The 19,328-nt window shown below is 42.8% G+C and overlaps 1 protein-coding gene across 2 annotated transcripts in view; it reads right to left on the reverse strand.

Annotated features, from left to right (window-relative positions):
- The window catches only part of LOC126106564 (pyrethroid hydrolase Ces2a-like), a 319,251-nt gene that overhangs the window by 133,465 nt on the left and 166,458 nt on the right, over positions 1–19,328 (reverse strand). Inside the window, exon 1 of one of the 2 annotated variants that reach the window (XM_049912907.1) lies at positions 1,867–2,048. The exons of the other annotated variant lie outside the window; for it this stretch is intronic. Within the exon in view, the coding sequence (XP_049768864.1) occupies positions 1,867–2,016 (150 nt within the window). The 5' untranslated portion in view covers positions 2,017–2,048. Of the gene's footprint in view, positions 1–1,866; positions 2,049–19,328 lie in introns of those variants that run through there. 2 annotated transcript variants of the gene reach the window in all.

The raw sequence follows: 19,328 nt of genomic DNA on the forward strand, positions 1-19,328 counted from the left end.
GGGGCGAGCACACCCTAACTGGATAGGCTGCCCGCACTAGTTCTAGTGACCGAGCATAGATGCCGTGGCCGAATACGTAGCACGTAACTTCAAACATATTACACGTGTCATCCGTGTGATACTGTAGCCAGTACGGTCTTCTCATTTGTGGTTTGTCTCTCTCTGTAATCATGCAGCGCGAGGAAGCCAGTGCAGTTAAGACGTAAGATTGAAACTAATGTTTACACATTGAAGAAAGGGAGGGTCTAAAAAGCCAAGTATGGAGTACATTGCTGTTGGTTGTAGACGAAAACAGTGCGTCTACTGGGTACGTATCGTGCATAAACTGCTCAACATTAGTGTGTTTCCAGTCGGAAACCACTCATTTAAAGAAACATAGTTGCAAGAAACCTCACAAAGATACAGCTCCTTCAGGGATACCGGCAGTAATACAAAATAGTATTACAGCAAAGTGTCTTGCAATCTGCGCTAACGATGTGAGACCTTTTAATGCTGATTCCAGTGAAGGTTTCAGAGAACTAGGCAAAGAATTAATACATCTATGTGCGCATTATGGAGAAGTTAACGTGCCAGATGTCAGCCAGTTAAATCCGGAACGCGTTAGTGATTTACTGATCAACAATAACTATAATTTTTTTTCTGTTGCAAACAAGTGAAAAGTATGACAAGTTACGTCTGTAAATATTGGATGTTCTTTGTATGCTTCCTTTGTGAAGATGGTTGTCTTTTAGATTACAGGTACAGCACTTATTCAATGTTTCCTGTTAATGAAAGGAAAAATAGATCTTCTGTTTGGAAATGACACTCGTCTTCTATCCGCGGTTGTATTGAAATATCATTTTACTTTCCAAATGCTTTATGAATTTAGCTGTGTCACGTACCCGTCCTTGGAAACGTTACTTTTGTCTTAAAAGAGAGAGAGAGACAGACGGAAATAAATACAGTGTGTGTGTGTGTGTGTGTGTGAGAGAGAGAGAGAGAGAGAGAGAGAGAGAGAGGGGCGTTGGATTTGTACAGTAAAGTGCAGAGCAGCGAGCCGGGGCGAGGCGAGGTGAGACGTCAGCGGTGACCGGTCATGCTGGGTTATCCGCGTGTCCGGAATCCGGACAACAGACGTGGGGCGAGTACGTGCCCGAGCCGAGTCGTGTGGGGCCGGACACGAGCGGCTCGGTCCCGCCGTCAACAGTCGAGCCGTGACCGGTCAAACATTGAGCGTTGCAGCACTCTAGTAGAGGTAGCAAGAGCTCTTGTGTCAGTCGGCTGCTGCCAAAGCCCCATTAATGCCACATTTCGCTGCACTGTCCTTGCGCTTATGTTAGTCATACGCCCCTCATCGATTTCTGAGGTTATTGCAAGCAGTATTGCTCGTCTGTTAGCACTGACAACTCTTCGCAAACGACGCTGCTCTCGGTCGTTAAGTGAAGGCCGTCGGCCGTTGAGTTATCTTTGATGAGAGGTAACACCTGAAATGTGGTATTCTCGGCACACTTTTGGGACTGTGGACGTCGGAATATTGAATTCCATAACGATTTCCGAAAAGGAATGTCCTGTACATCCTGTTCTAGCTACCATTCCGCGTTCAGTCTGTTTATTCCTGTCGTGTGGCCATAATCACGTCTGAAACCCTTTCAAATGATTCACCTGAGTACAAATTACGGTTCCGCCAATGCACTGCCCTTTTATACCTTGTATACGCATTACTACCGCCATCACCATATGAGTATATCGCTATTCCATGACCTTTGTAACATCACTGTAGCGTTTTCTAGGTTTTTGGGCCGAGATCATGATGAATGAAGTACAGATCATTGTACCCATTCCTCGCAAGTCTTTCACTGAACCATATAAGCTTGCTGTAGGACTCACCTTGAAGCGCAGAGGTCCGACCGGTGGCGCCGCGTAGGGGATTCCCTGGAAGCAGCAGTAGGGGAACCCCCACACTGTGCGCCGGCGGCGGCCGAGCAGCTCGCCCTGCTGGATGCGCACCTTCACCGTCGCCTGCTCTGCGCCCGCCATGCTAGCCGCTACGTTTGCCGCCGCCGCTGAAATGCGCCCTCTTATACTGTGGCTGGTCGGCTCCATGTGGTTACATAACAGATGGCGCCGTGGAAGGATAAGATTACGACTGCCTCTGCCTCCTCACAGTGACGAGGTAGAAACCGCCGCAGCGAGTCATTCTGTGATGTGTAGCTTCTAATGGGGCAGCTGCCAAACACTGGGACGAGGGTTTCCGCCGAGCAGTGCGGCGGCAGTTAGATCGCTGGTGCTACGTAACCGCTGTATAATCGCTTCTCCACAACAACGCTGCACAGTGCCCTTCATTGTGTTCACAGAGGAACAAACTCTTTGTCAGACGATTCTGAACGGTTTAAACTATCTCATTATTCCGTAACTTATAGCTTCGTACTGACACTTGACTTTGGACCGGTTTCTGTTGTTGTGTGTTCAGTCTGAAGCGAGGTTCAACGCAGCTCTCCGAGGCTAATCTTTCTGTCCAAACCTCTTCATTACTGCAAACTGCATCTATTTCAAGGAACATCGGTAATGTAATCTTACCTTCATCTCTCTCTGCAGAATTAACAGACCACACTTGCTTTCATTACCAGACAGACTATACCTTAAAAAATTAACTGCCATAATCCCAGTTTTGAGGTTTGTGTTTCTAACGAAAATGTTTTTATTTGTAATTATGTTGGCAGCAATTGTTACTATTCTTCATTGTTATGTATATCTTTTTCAAGCTTATTCATTAATTGTTAATCAGTGGTTGTTAAATTAGTGAACTTTACACGGCTATTCGTGTGAAGAACCAAGGTTTTTCAGAGTTACGCAAGTTGAACATTTTAAAAACAGCATAGTTATACTTTTATGTACGTAACTTCTATCAGGTGTGTACTTGAATGTTCTGTAATGGTTTTAGAAGATGTTTATCGTCTGTTTATTTCCAAGGCTTTTTTATTTCCACATGAGGGCTCTCTGAATTTCTATCTCCATTTGGGGCTCATAGCAGATTCTGCTTAAAATCGTATTTTGTTTTTCTTTTCTCGCTAGGCACAATGAATCGTTGAAGAGCACTTTATATAAAGGAAACTGAAGAGACTGTAAATGACCCCAATTTCGTGCATTCTTCTGGTGATGAGGTGAAATGAATAAGCCCATTGACATCGTCAAGGTCCTTCCACATCGCGTAGATGAGATGCCTGTCTGTGATGGTCTCGAAGAAAACATATTGGACGAAACTCTTCCAGCCGATGTTCCAGATGTCTTCGAAGTTTGTACCAATGAATAAAGGGAGGACGAGGAAATGCACACCATCGCAAGAAGAGAATGAAAACTAATGTCACTTCTAATTTAACAGCTGAGGAAACAAGTTATAGTGAAACTTACGCTGACCTAGCAGAAACTGAACAGCCCTAAAAGGAAAGCCTGCAATTGATTGCTTTGAAGAACTTTTTGATGAACAAGTACCGAATTTGACTGCCAGTGAAAGTGTTCAATATGTTACACACAACAATGATCACAACTTTGATCCGATGAGTGCTTGAAAACGTTCTTAGATATATTACTCTTCACTGGATAGTAGGCTCTCCCAAAGGTACAGTTACATTGGAATGAAGATGAGGATGTTGATATACGGTGCTACAATAGTGCATGAGCTGCAGTAGATATCTGGAAATCTAGCGCCATATTCACTTTAATGATAATACACTTCTGAACAGAGTCACAGCTAACGACAGCGATAAACATTTCAAAAGTCTCCCTGTGATAGACGCCCTGAATAAGAAATTCACGAAATTTAAAGTTTTTTATGATTGCCTAGGCACTGACGAGTAAATGGTTCGACATTATGGACACCATTATCTAAAACACTGCATTCGCGGGAAACCGGTGAGATTAGGATTCAACCACTGGGCGATCATAAGCTATTCCTGTCACACATTGTCTCACGAATGAAAATATCCCACTGCTCCTATTCAGAGGAATGGTGGCAACGCCATATCGTGCTCAGTCATCCGCTGTTTCTGATCCAAAAATGAGAGGACGTCCATTATACCCGAAGGCATCCAGGCATCCACCTTATGTGTTCCATTTGAACTCACGACTTCTCGAACCGTACACGTGATTGAACTCAAAAGGTCGAGGGAAGAAAGAAAGTGAGGAATTTACAAAAAAAAAAAAAAAAAAAATGCAAGGAAGCAGTGCTCCGTGTACAATATGGGACTCCATATCGAATGCTTTGTTGTCTGCCACAGAAAATAAAAGGAAATATAAAAAGATAGTAGCAAGTGCCACGATCCCCATTTGAGGATTCTCTAAAATATAGCGTTTAATTCAAGAATATTTCAGTTTTTATTTTACATCGCTTATCCCAGTCTCTCAATTAGGCAACCCACAAACAAATACAGACTGGAAGAAAAAAATTGACAGTTAATGGGTTAAAGGCTGAAGATGTGTCCTATCATTCGTTCTCTTCTTACATTTAACTCACCAGCATTCTATTCTTCTTTAGCATCACATTTCAAAAGCTGCTATCCCCTTCTTGTCTAAACTGTTAACAATCCACATTTAACATGTAATCAAGGCTACATACACGAAAACACCCCTCAGAAAAGTCTTCATAACACTTAAATTTACATTCAGTATTAGAAAACTTTCTACTACTAGTTTGCATTTTATATCCTCTCATCTGTCGCCATCTTCAGTTATTTTACTACCCAAAAAGGTAAACTCATCTACCACCTTTAGTGTCTCTTTTTGTAATCTGATTCGTCTACCTTCCCCTGATTTAATTCACCTACGTTACATTAGGCGTGTTTTACTTTTGTTGTTGTTCCTCCTGCTACGTCTTTTCGGGACATGATTCATTGCTCTCCCAATTCCTTTGCCATTGACTACAATGTCAGCCGGCGCTGTGGCCGAGCGGTTCTAGGCGCTTCAGTCCGACCCCGCGCTCCTGCTACGGTCGCAGGTTCGAATCCTGCCTCGTCCATGGACGTGTGTGATGTCCTTAGGTCTGTTAGGTTTAAGAAGTTCTAAGTCTAGGGGACTGATGACCTCAGATGTTAAGTCCCATTGTGTTTAGAGACATTTGAGCCACTACAATGTCGTCGGCGAAACTTCTCAGTTTTTGTTCATGTTCAGTGCACTGTAATACCGTTTCAAAGTTTCTCTTTGGTCTCCTTTACTCCTTACACAATGTACAGATTTAATAACATCGGGGAATGGGTACAGCCAGACAGCAGTTATAAGTGTCATACCCTTTGAGTCTCAGCAGTCTGATTTCTGAACACATTGAAGATAACTTTTCGCTCACTGTATTTTATCCTTGCTACCTGCAGAATTTTAGAGTGTAGACCAGTGAAAATCAGTAAAAATTTCTCTAAATCTAAAAATGATATGAACGTGTTTTTGCCTTTCTTCAACATATCTTGTAAGGTACGTCGTCCGACTAGTATTGCCTTGCATGTTACTACATTTCTCCAAAACCTAATCTGATCTTCCCCGTCGTTGGATACTACCATTTTTTTCCATTCTTCTGTAAATACACTCCTGGAAATGGAAAAAAGAACACATTGACACCGGTGTGTCAGACCCACCATACTTGCTCCGGACACTGCGAGAGGGCTGTACAAGCAATGATCACACGCACGGCACAGCGGACACACCAGGAACCGCGGTGTTGGCCGTCGAATGGCGCTAGCTGCGCAGCATTTGTGCACCGCCGCCGTCAGTGTCAGCCAGTTTGCCGTGGCATACGGAGCTCCATCGCAGTCTTTAACACTGGTAGCATGCCGCGACAGCGTGGACGTGAACCGTATGTGCAGTTGACGGACTTTGAGCGAGGGCGTATAGTGGGCATGCGGGAGGCCGGGTGGACGTACCGCCGAATTGCTCAACACGTGGGGCGTGAGGTCTCCACAGTACATCGATGTTGTCGCCAGTGGTCGGCGGAAGGTGCACGTGCCCGTCGACCTGGGACCGGACCGCAGCGACGCACGGATGCACGCCAAGACCGTAGGATCCTACGCAGTGCCGTAGGGGACCGCACCGCCACTTCCCAGCAAATTAGGGACACTGTTGCTCCTGGGGTATCGGCGAGGACCATTCGCAACCGTCTCCATGAAGCTGGGCTACGGTCCCGCACACCGTTAGGCCGTCTTCCGCTCACGCCCCAACATCGTGCAGCCCGCCTCCAGTGGTGTCGCGACAGGCGTGAATGGAGGGACGAATGGAGACGTCTCGTCTTCAGCGATGAGAGTCGCTTCTGCCTTGGTGCCAATGATGGTCGTATGCGTGTTTGGCGCCGTGCAGGTGAGCGCCACAATCAGGACTGCATACGACCGAGGCACACAGGGCCAACACCCGGCATCATGGTGTGGGGAGCGATCTCCTACACTGGCCGTACACCACTGGTGATCGTCGAGGGGACACTGAATAGTGCACGGTACATCCAAACCGTCATCGAACCCATCGTTCTACCATTCCTAGACCGGCAAGGGAACTTGCTGTTCCAACAGGACAATGCACGTCCGCATGTATCCCGTGCCACCCAACGTGCTCTAGAAGGTGTAAGTCAACTACCCTGGCCAGCAAGATCTCCGGATCTGTCCCCCATTGAGCATGTTTGGGACTGGATGAAGCGTCGTCTCACGCGGTCTGCACGTCCAGCACGAACGCTGGTCCAACTGAGGCGCCAGGTGGAAATGGCATGGCAAGCCGTTCCACAGGACTACATCCAGCATCTCTACGATCGTCTCCATGGGCGAATAGCAGCCTGCATTGCTGCGAAAGGTGGATATACACTGTACTAGTGCCGACATTGTGCATGCTCTGTTGCCTGTGTCTATGTGCCTGTGGTTCTGTCAGTGTGATCATGTGATGTATCTGACCCCAGGAATGTGTCAATAAAGTTTCCCCTTCCTGGGACAATGAATTCACGGTGTTCTTATTTCAATTTCCAGGAGTGTAGTTCGTGGTAGTATTTTGCAACCATTATTCATTAAACTGATGGATTGATGGTCATAGTTAGTAGTACGGTGTTTCAAATTTAAGTAATCAATTCGTATATATTGTACTGAAGAATGTCGGTGCTGGTATATTATGCCCGGTGCATTTTATGCCTCAGAGTGCTGAGTAAGAAATGCTCCTCCCCCTCCCCTCCCCCTTCAAACGTGCGTATCTCAACTCCTTTATCGGGATATCTGTTAAACCTGTATGTGCTGTGTTCCATAATAGTATGTAATGATTAAGTACGAGAAAAATGTCGGTTTAACGAGCTATTGCCATTTCATCTGCTACTGCTTTAATCTGTGCACGTGAGGAACTGTCTTTACGGAGTTTCCCATGTGTCTGCATTAACCAAACGTGTTTCTTAGTCCATGTACGGAGGCATGCTGGGGGTGGAGACTTACTATCGGTTCGTAGCGCACTGGCTGCCCGGACAAGCCCCGCAGCCAGCCGCAATTTATAAGAGAAACAAATATTTAATGGGTTAATGCGGCACTGCAGTGATATGAAAGTTCATGACGGGTCGCCAGAAGGGCCAGGTGCGGGTAAGGATTCTTTAATCATTTTTGTAAATAATGTTGACAATTACTAGGTACAACACAGCATACGATTCAACACTAATCACACAATAGCTAACTACTGCTGTGGTGCACACTAGTGTTGCGTGGCTAATGTTGTCAGCTTGTAGTATCACCCTTTTTCTCTCAGTTTTTCTCTTCTAGTGCAAATGTTTATGCATAACTGCGCAGGTGATCTATAGGGATCAAGGACTAATCTTGACTGTGATAGAGAAGCTCTGTGGATAAAATGTGGAACATTACGTGTACTACGGATTTCCTTACTTCTGATTTAGAATTGCGGGGAGTAGGATCGCAATGGAACTATAATTAGCGGCATTGTTGTAAGCAGGCATTTTGAATACTGTATGGAATTGGATTAATTATGCTAACATTCCATCTCATACAATAGGATGATGTATCCTGATATGTAGTTATGAAGATCATTTGTGGAAAAATTTAATTTCATGAATGGAAAAGGTATGTTTGATTCTTTGTTTATTTTAACTTCTCCCTTGTCTGTGGCTCGAAACATTATTTGGTGTGTCGTAACTCATAGGGCACTTTGCATTCTGGAAAATCAGTAGAGCCTGCACCACGGTAGTTTATTTTGAGAGATTAATTTTTGGACTTTTATAGGAATTAATACAAAACCTGGACACTGATTCCCCTGCTGCGGAGTGAATACGTCATAGCACCAAATACGACTTCCCTGCGGCGTACGGCTAGGCCTCTGACTATTTTAAGAATTTTCAGAGTCGCCGATCGCCGAAATTATGCAGAGCCACTGGAATTTTATTCCAGGTGTTGACTTCGACATTTAGAGGCAGACACATTATGATTATAAAATATAACTGTCAAATCATTTTGTTTTATAGACTTGAGAATTCCATAAGGAATTAAATGTATACCTGGGATCGTGGGAGACATTTGTGTTGAAATATTGGGGACGCGACTTCTCTCCTCCAGAAGTTTCCATTCATGAAACTAGATGTCATTCAGTCACGATAATTTAACTTCACTTCCATAGGGAGAGAAGTTAAACGCGGCCGTAAACATTCTGAATCAGCGTGAAGTTAGGCAACTGTCAGCAATCGGAGGCGAACAAAGTAGAAGTGTCCGATTAGTAGTTTATCTCCAAACCTCTTATCGTCTAGACGTCTGCACTAACAGTGGCCAGCGTGACTGGTAAGTTAGTGTCACTGTGACTCAGCCGAATTATTAACTAGTCTTTCTTCAGGGGCCCCTTCGCCAACATCCAACGATAGACCAGTGGAAGTCTTCTGTTATACTACTACATTAGGCATGTTGGTTGGTTGGTTGATTTGGGAGGGGGGGGGGGGGAGGGGACTAAACAGCGAGGTCATCGGTCCCATCGGGTTTGGGAGGGACGGCGAAGGAAGTCGGCCGTGCTCTTTCAAAGGAGCCATCCTTGCATTTGCCTGAAGCGATTCAGGGAAAACTCGGAAAACCTGCCTCACCTTGTTCCATTTTTAAACATTAGACATTAGGAGACCACAGGTCCTCATTTTCTGGAGACAGTCCTCAAATTTCATGCTTTGCCTTCAGTTCCCCAAAAAGTGTTTGAGGACAGCAAATGTTCTCAATGTATTGTTTTTTGTTTTCAGTTTTTTGAAGTTTCTGAAAATAATTTAAATACGTAGAATGTGCTGAACATTTTAAACTATAAACCAACTGAATAAACATGTGCAACAAAAATTTGGCATCAATTAATTATTTTATTTAATTCCGAGAAAGTACACTAAAACAGGTGTGGAACTATTTAGTGGTGCGAATTAAATTCCTCTTGAATTTAGAAAATGTGCATTACTGATGGGAGACATGCCATAGCATGGAAATCGATCTGGATAATCGTGGTGTTGGTTCGTTTCTGTTTTAATTGAAATATTTCTAGAATGAGGACTAAATCTCATCTTTTTCAGAATGCACATCCTTCCGATTATATAAGTAAATGACGACATGTTGCAGTTTTCTATTGAGAATTCTACAACATTTTATTAGTCGTCCCGGTGACGCAATGGTCCAAGCGATTGGCTTCTGATTATTTGTCTGAGATGGGTCCGTATTCGAAACCTGGCGAGGAATGCATGTTGTGTTTGTCTAAACGCACTGGCTCTTTCCTTTCCCTGGAGTCATTGTTCCCAAATTACGGACGAGCGACTGCTTATAGCCAGTATAGATGCTCACGGTGGTCGTTAAACCCCGGGTCATAATGAAAAGACTCCTTTTAGCTACATTTTTTTCATTAAACTGTTGCTTCAAACAAAGTTACTGGACTTGGAATATTCCTTCTTCTGTGCAGCAAATGTTTGGCTTCAGATTTTTTTTCTTGTACAGAACCACAATGAAATTTCAAAATGCACCTTTCTTTTTATGTGCTACAAAAATGAGTGACAGTTAAAATTTATCATAAGTAATACTGTGAATTACAGTACCTTATATCATGCTCATTTCACATGATTCATCATACGTGTACTGGACTATCATGATGCAGTTCATAAATTCTTTGTTAACGCACGTGTCAAAACCAACGCTCGACAGACATCAGTCCAGGTCATGTTTGCTTCTGCTTGGTACCACAAGGGACGCTCCCTCTTGCACGCCCCTCAGGGTTAGTGGTAAGATCACCTGTGGACAGCCCGCCAGAAAGTGAACGCGGATCAAGCATGGAAACAGGAAGAAGCTGTACTGAACTGTGAAGAAAAAATAGCTAAGTGTAAACAGTGAACGGTCCAAGCTTAATAAGTGCCACAATGAGCAACAGTCAAATAGCCGTGGCGTTGTGGTTCAGTGGCGATCTTGGTTCGATCCTGCCTACCTGCTGGTACGGTTTTATTTTATTTGTTTAACTGTTTCGAAAATTGTAACAACTGTTAATGACCTAAAGTACTATCAATTGAATTATAAATAATTTTATTTTGTTTGTGATATGCCTGTCACAGCTACTTAAACTGTGAATTACACTCATCAATATTTTCTTCTTAAAATGTAGAATAATTTCAAATCCATTTTTAATGCAGGTAGATTAAATACCAGTGTTGCAAATAAATGGTCGGTCGACATTCAGTTTCCTGATTTAAAAAAAGAGAAAAAAAGAATAAAAGTGGTCATAGTGTTGGACTGTGAAGCAGACGAGCCGAGTTCAATACTACAGGGTGCCATTTTTTTTTTTTCGCTACATTATGAACTGTCCGTCCGGTTATTCGAATGTTTATTCTGTTTCTGTAGTCTTGGCAGTTGACATACCACATATTGGTTATAGAATGTGACTCACGTGGTAGCAATACGTTACCGTAGCAAGTAAATGTGATGAACAAGGAGAGCAGGCGAGATACCACATAGACGGCTCACAGAAATGAAAACAAAAGCGGGTGTGATATATATTACAACAAAGCAATACAAGACTCAAAACTTCCAAAACGGAAAACAACTCCAAAAACATTATAAACATCTTGTTATGTCCTGACATAGGGGTTACTGGTCAGTCTGCACTCCCGAGTGGTACAGTGCAGAAGGCAGAAGGACAATACACAGTGAAGGTATTTGATTGTTTTCTTCTATCTGAGCCAACGCTGTTACAGGCATTCACTAGAAATGCAGGTGGTGAGACTCGGTAGGGAACTCGTTGTGGAGACTATTGGACATACAGGGTTTTGAAACAGTTGTTTATTCCAGACAGGTCTAACTAATACACTGGAGGCTAGTTCTAGGGTTAGAAAAGCATGAATAACACTGTTACAATAGAAGCCAGTGCAGAATTCCCAGGAGTGGATGCTAACCACGGTAGCAAACACTAGCAGCATCTTAAGGCAACAACTTAGTTGCAAAACAAAACATACTGAATGTGACATTGTTCACTGAGGCACTCCAAGTGTTAGAGGAGACTTACACGGAGCTGGACCGAGGCTGAAGTCGACGGACACGGATTCGGCGCCCAGATCGTCTGGCTGAGAACTCTGCCAAAATGCGGAATCTAGGGGCTTTAAAGAGTCGCGTGGAGGCACTGTTTTTCCCACTTAAAGCCACCCAGCTAATCCCGTAGATCTGTTGCGGGCACCTGCCAATCACGGTTTTAGTTAGGTCCCCTCTACTGCTGCTAAGGCGGGAATGTTAATGCAGTTGCACTAACTAAGTCCGTATTTGGTATCAACATTGTTCAGCTGGAAGCTAAATTTAAGTGCTCTGCCAAATAAGGCTTGCAATATTAGCCCCGCCCATCGGACTCCCCGGAGTAGGGACTGCTAGGTCAACAGTTTTTTGTCGTTTTCGCTCTCTTTCTAACCCTTGTGAGCCTACTGACGTTGCTGTTCTCACAGCTGGTATCAAGCTGGCTTTATACGCTAATACGTGCCCCACCCCCCCACCCCACGAACCATGGACCTTGCCGTTGGTGGGGAGGCTTGCGTGCCTCAGCGATACAGATAGCTGTACCGTAGGTGCAACCACAACGGAGGGGTATCTGTTGAGAGCCAAGACAAACGTGTGGTTCCTGAAGAGGGGCAGCAGCCTTCTCAGTAGTTGCAGGGGCAACAGTCTGGATGATTGACTGATCTGGCCCTGAACACTAACCAAAACGGCCATGCTGTTGTGGTCCTGCGAATGGCTTAAAGCAAGGGGAAACTACGGCCGTAATTAGTCCCGAGGGCATGCAGCTTTATTGTATGATTAAATAATGATGGCGTCCTCTTGGGTAAAACATTCCGGAAGTAAAATAGTCCCCCATTCGCATCTCCGGGCGCGGAATACTCAAGAGGGCGTCGTTATCAGGAGAAAGGAAACTGGCGTTCTACGGATCGGAGCGTGAAATGTCAGATCCCTTAATCGGGCAGGTAGGTTAGAAAATTTAAAAAGGGAAATGGATAGGGTAAAGTTAGACATAATGAGAATTAGTGAAGTTCGGCTGCAGGAGGAACAAGACTTTTGGTCAGGTGAATACAGAGCTATAAATACAAAATCAAATAGGGGTAATGCGGAGTAGGTTTAATAATGAATAAAAAAATAGGAGTGCGGGTAAGCTACTACAAACAGCATAGTGAACGCATTATTGTGGCCAAGATAGACACGAAGCCCACGGCTACTACAATAGTACAAGTTTATATGCCAACTAGCTCTGCAGATGACGAAGAAATTGATGAAATGTATAATGAGATTGTAAGTAGGCTGTTTAGGTTCTTATATTGGTAGCGCCGCCGCCACGTAGCGCTCTCTGTATGAAACTCACTGGCTGTGCTGTGTGCAGTCTGTGGCTAGTTTGCATTGTTGTCTGCCATTGTAGTGTTGGGCAGCGGCAGCTGGATGTCAACAGCGCGTAGCGTTGCACAGTTGGAGGTGAGCCGCCAGCAGTGGTGGATGTGGGGAGAGAGATGGCGGAGATTTGAAATTTGTAAGATTGGATGTCAATTATGACTATTAAGGTAAATACATTGTTTGTTCTCTATTAAAATCTTTCATTTGCTAACTATGCCTATCAGTAGTTAGTGCCTTCAGTAGTTTGAATCTTTTATTTAGCTGGCAGTAGTGGCGCTCGCTGTATTGCAGTAGTTCGAGTAACGAAGATTTTTGGTGAGGTAAGTGATTTGTGAAACGTATAGGTTAATGTTAGTCAGGGCCATTCTTTTGTAGGGATTTTTGAAAGTCAGATCGCGTTGCGCTAAAAATATTGTGTGTCAGTTTAAGCACAATCATGTATAATTTTTCAAAGGGGACGTTTCAAGATAAAAGAAACTATTCAGGTAGTGAAGGGAGACGAAAATTTAATAGTCATGGGTGACTGGAATTCGAGAGGAGGAAAAGGGAGAGAAGGAAACACAGTAGGTGAATATGGATTGGAGCAAAGAAGTGAAAGAGGAAGCCACATGGTAGAATTTTGCACAGAGCATAACCTAATCATAGCTAACACTTGGTTCAAGAATCATAAAAGAAGATTGTATACATGGAAGAACCCTGGAGATACTAGAAGGTTTCAGATAGATTCTATAAAGGTAAGACAGAGATTTAGGAACCAGATTTTAAATTGTAAGACATTTCCAGGGGCAGATGTGGACTCTGACCACAATCTATTGGTTATGAACTGTAGATTAAAACTGAAGAAACTGCAAAACGGTGGGAATTTAAGGAGATGGGACCTGGATAAACTGAAAGAACCAGATGTTGTACAGAGTTTCAGTGAGAGCATAAGTGAACAATTGACAGGACTGGGGGAAAAATACAGTAGAAGAAGAATGGGTAGTTTTGAGGAATGAAACAGTGAAGGCAGCAGAGGATCAAGTAGGTAAAAAGACGAGGGCTAGTAGAAGAGGTAACAAAATAGATACTGAATTTAATTCATCAAAGGAGAAAATACAAAAATGCAGTAAGTGAAGCAGGCAAAAAGGAATACAAGCGTCTCAAAAATGAGATGACAGGAAGTGCTAAATGGCTAAGCAACGATGGCTAGAGGACAAATGTAAGGATGTAGAGGCTTATCTCTAGGGGTAAGATAGATACTGCCTACAGGAAAATTAAAGAGACCTTTGGAGGAAAGAGAACCACTTGCATGAATATCAAGAGCTCAGATGGAAACCCAGTTCTAAGCAAAGAAGGGAAAGCAGAAAGGTGGAAGATGTAAATATAGGTTCTATGCAGGGGTGATGTTCTTGAGGACAATATTATTGAAATGGAAGAGGATGTAGATGAAGGTGAAATGGGAGATATGATACTGCGTGAAGAGTTTGATAGAGCACTGAAAGACCTAAGTCGAAACAAGGCCCCGGGAGTAGACAACATCCCATTAGAACTACTGACAGCCTTTGGAGAGCCAGTCCTGACAAAACTCTACCATCTGGTGAGGAAGATGTATGAGACTGGCGAAATTTCCTCTTCAAGAAGAATATAATAATTCCAATCCCAAAGAAAGCAGGTTTTGACAGATGTGAAAATTACCGAACTATCAGTTTAATAAGTCACAGCTGCAAAACACTAACGCGAATTCTTTAGAGACAAATGGAGAAACTGGTAGAAGCCGACCTCGGGGAAGATCAGTTGGGATTCCGTAGAAATGTTGGAACACGTGAGGCAATACTGACCCTACGACTTATCTTAGAAGAATGATTAAGGAAAGGCAAACCTACTTTTCTAGCATTTGTAGACTTAGAGAAAGCTTTTGACAATGTTGACTGGAACACTCTCTTTCAAATTCTGAAGGTGGCAGGGAGCGAAAGGCTATTTACAATTTGTACAGAAACCAGATGGCAGTTGTAGGAGTCGAGGGACATGGAAGGGAGGCAGTGGTTGGGAAGGGAGTGAGACAGGGTTGTAGCCTCCCCCCGATGCTATTCAATCTGTATATTGAGCAAACTGTAAAGGAAACAAAGTTCGGAGTAGGTATTAAAATCCATGGAGAAGAAATAAAAACTTTGAGGTTCGCCGATGACATTGTAATTCTGTCAGAGACAGCAAAGGACTTGGAAGAGCAGTTGAACGGAATGGACAGTGTCTTGAAAGGTGGATATAAGATGAACATCAAGAAATACAAAACGAGGATAATGGAATGTAGTCGAATTATGTCGGGATATGGAGAGGGTGTTAGATTAGGAAATGAGACACTTAATGTAGTAAATGAGTTTTGCTATTTGGGGAGCAAAATAACTGATGATGGTCGAAGTAGAGAGGATATAAAATGTAGACTGGCAATGGCAAGGAAAGCGTTTCTGAAGAAGAGAAATTTGTTAACATCGAGTATAGATTTAAGTGTCAGGAAGTCTTCTGAAAGTATTTGTATGGAGTGTAGCCATGTATGTAAGTGAAACATGGACGATAAATAGTTTGGACAAGAAGAGAATAGAAGCTTTCGAAATCTGGTGCTACAGAAGAATGCTGAAGATTAGATGGGTAGATAACATAACTAATGAGGAGGTATTGAATAGAATTGGGGAGAAGAGGAGTTTGTGGCACAACTTGACTAGAAGAAGGGATCGGTTGGTAGGACATGTTCTGAGGTATCAAGGGATCACCAGCGTGGAGGGTAAAAATCGTAGAGGGAGACCAAGAGATGAATACACTAAGGAGATTCAGAAGGATGTAGGCTGCAGTAGGTACTGGGAGATTAGGAAGCTTGCACAGGATAAAGTAGCATGGAGAGCTGCATCAAACCAGTCTCAGGACTGAAGACCACAACAACAACAACGTGCCTGTTGGTTACAAAGTTCTACGGTGGAAACCTACCACAACGTCTAGACGACATATGAAGTTACATGTTAATTCCTTGAAGAGGAACTAGCGCCCTGGGACCGCGTCTGGCGGCGTCTACATTTTCGCAAGGCTCTCCCCTTACGGTTTACTTCATGTAACAATATCTCTCCTAGTTTCGTCTACGCTCAGCATCGTCTCTGCTTCCGCGCCTTGGAACGCCTGTCCTCCTTTCTCACAGCTTCAAGATAACACTACAGAAGCAAGGAATAATCAATATATTATAATATGTTTTGATAGAGCACAGAAAAATATGTGATAGAGAAACTTGCGTTCATCTGGTGCAGCCTCTGTAACAAATTACTATGTTTTCATCATTTCCTTGGGAGTGATCACATTCACAATCATGCGAACACCTGCAAGGAGGCATATCTCACTCACTCACCAGGCGTACAAATTAGATGGGTCGGTAAGAGACACACGTACTGTCTCTTATGTCGTGTATGGCTCACCAGAGGTTTTTCCGTTGGAGGACTCGACTGACTTGTAACCTTGTCATCAAACGTTTGCGGTTCCCATTCCAAATCCAAATTCTTTTGGCAGCTAATAGAGTAGTTGTGCAGAATTAACTGTCATCATAGTTCCCTTCCTGCACCCCGCTGTAGCTAACAGACGTTTCACCACGACACAGACACAATTCTGCATACAGTGAACAGCGAAAAAAAAGAAAAGTAATAGACCAGGGCGGTTTGATCACGACTCGCCCCCCGCGATGCATCCAACAAGCGACCACTTATCCACGATGCCACTTCTGTTCATGGATGCGCTGTATTCCACTTCTTGGACCGTTCAGTGTTTCGATTTTAATTTTTTCACAGTTCAGCACACCTTCTTCATGCCTGATCTGTGTTAACTTCTTGACAGCTATAGACTGGGCCTCTTACCACTAAGTCTGAGCGGCGTGCGACGGGGAGTTTCCATTGTCAGTGGCGGCTGATTTAGTTTTCGGGTAGATGTGTTTACGTTCGGCAAAGTAAGTAAAGACATATTAAGCAACTGTTCCGTATGCTTTTCAATTTTACTCCTTTTCATTTTTTAGTCTTCATTTGCTCAATTTGCTGTCTGATTTGAAATTAATTTTTCTGTTTCTTGCCACCCCTAAAATTTTGTCGCCTTAGGCGGCCGCCTAGTCTTGCGTAATGCTAGAAACTGGCCAGTTCAAAGTGGACAAATTAGAAAAAAAAATTGCTAGTCGACCCGTGTTAGTGACAATGAACCTAGACCTAGTGTCCGCGGTAGTGTGTGTGAAAGGATAAAAGTATTGACGAAAGTGTGTCAGTAACAAAAGAACATTGTTCCAGGAAAAAAACAACGCAGTTGTCAGCTTCCATGAAACCAGGAATTTGCATGGATTGATTACAATAAGGTACAAGATATTTTTTCTGCAAAATTGGAAAAAATTTTCGTGTGAACTGGTTTTTCGAAGAAAGAGTGAGAAAAGTTGAACGTCCATGAAACATCAGGCTGGCACAGAGAAGATGTACTGAAATTCAAAACCTTAAAATTGAATGTCAATTTCCTTAGAGAGATTTAAAAAAAAAACTGATACAAATGTAAGAAAACAGAGCTTATCAGTACAGAGGCCTGCAATACGAAATACTGATGAAACAAGTTACTTTTCCAATTTATTATGCCGTCAGTGGGAAGATTGCCAATAAATTTTAATGTGGCTACAGCGCATAACTTATAAATCGACATCACAAAATGTACAAAATGAAATGTTGCCTCTTTTAAATCATTTACTTCTTAGAAATTTGTTGGATGTTGTCAAAAGTGAGGAGTATTTTGCAATCATAGCAGGCGAAGCAATTGACGTAGCCACCAAAGAACAATTGGTGTGTGTGTAAAATTAGTTAATTCTGTATTCCTCATAAAAGAATGTTCTTCAGCGATATACTGTACACAAACTACTACAGCTAAGGCTCGCTATTTTAAGACGGTTTGATATGCCTGCGTCTAATTGTAGAGGCCAATGCTATGACGGTTCTGCTAACATGGCCAGATTATATAATGGTGTCCAGGCTAAGTTTGTGGTAACTGAGATGAGAGCTGCATTTGTGAACAACCTTGCACACTCCTTAACTTTAACCCTACAAGAAACTGTGAAAGCAATCCTGGAACATCATAATGCATTGAATGCTATGAAGGATTTAATAAATTTTGTTAGAGATTGACCGAAAAGTTTAGATCTTTTTGTTCACTTAACGGCAGATGGCTCTACAAATTTGCAACCATATTGTCCTACAAGGTGGTCCGTATGGTACTTGACAATGTCTTCATTTTGTCAAACTACACACAACTTGAACAACTTTTTCTAAGTGTTTCAAAAAATGACAGTTCAATCACTGGGATTTTTAATTAATATGCAGACTTTTGGTATCTTTTTCGTGTCATCAGCTCTTATAAAACTGCTTCGTCACATTCATACGATCAACGTAGCACTACAGAGGATGTCCCTGGCCAATAAGATGCTTTGCACCCTTGTAACATGGATTAAATTTATGAGAAATTGTTTTGAATCATTCTGGGTTGAAACGATTTAAATATGTAAGGACGTAGATGATGATTCCCCAAAATTACCATTAAAGAAAAATCCCTAATGAACACGGTGACTCCGACAAATCATCTGCAGGTACATCTATTGAAGTGTGTGGTAAATATAGAAGATTTTATTGTCAAACAATGAATTCGACCATAAACTTGTTGGAATCAGGCTTCGACACTCAATCATTTATGTTTGAAATGTCTGAACATGTTTTCTTCCTCATAACAAACATTCATATCACCTTTTATCTTTCTACGAATTAGTTACAGTAGAACCTCACTAATCGGAGCTCGGATGGTCCGACTCTCTGCTTAGTGCGGCCATCCCATTTACTTCGTTTGTTTACGTGCACAGGACTGGACTTTTATCGACAACTCATCGTCTGCGATCTGGATCAGCAGGCAGTTGACCGTTGTTAGTTGCGATAGTCCGATCAGATTTAGTATGAAATAATTTGTTTCTGACTCTATCAGTAAGTGTTATTGTCCATGTATTTGTGTTATAAATTAGAGGTAGTGTACTTCTTACATATTAAAGTGTGTTAACTAAACGTAAACATATATTAACAACCGAAGTTGAGCGCAATGGCGTAAGTGACTGGATCAGTTTAACTGTCGTTGACTGTACAACGAAAGCATAATTAACTGGTCACCAAACCGTTGACGCTGTAATTCGAACAACTGATAAGAACCGCAAAGATGTCGAAGGCAATCACACTATCGAATACAGAGGTTACAAATGCATTTGGTATAGGCACTCAGTACATCGAACAAAGCTCTGCTTCTACCCCAATAGACATTTTGTGAATTAGGAAATGGCGAAACATCACTGTAAAATCAAGATCGCCGTCTGTTAAAGAAATTAGCATTACAGACTTTTTTCGTTCTTCTTGTTGTTTCGAATGTCACTACTTTGGACTACGTTTGTTCGACTGTTGGGCTTTGATCCTTGCCCAGTACTGCCGCATCCTC

Source organism: Schistocerca cancellata, chromosome 10 (assembly GCF_023864275.1).
Source record: "Schistocerca cancellata isolate TAMUIC-IGC-003103 chromosome 10, iqSchCanc2.1, whole genome shotgun sequence".
Taxonomy (NCBI): domain Eukaryota; kingdom Metazoa; phylum Arthropoda; class Insecta; order Orthoptera; family Acrididae; genus Schistocerca; species Schistocerca cancellata.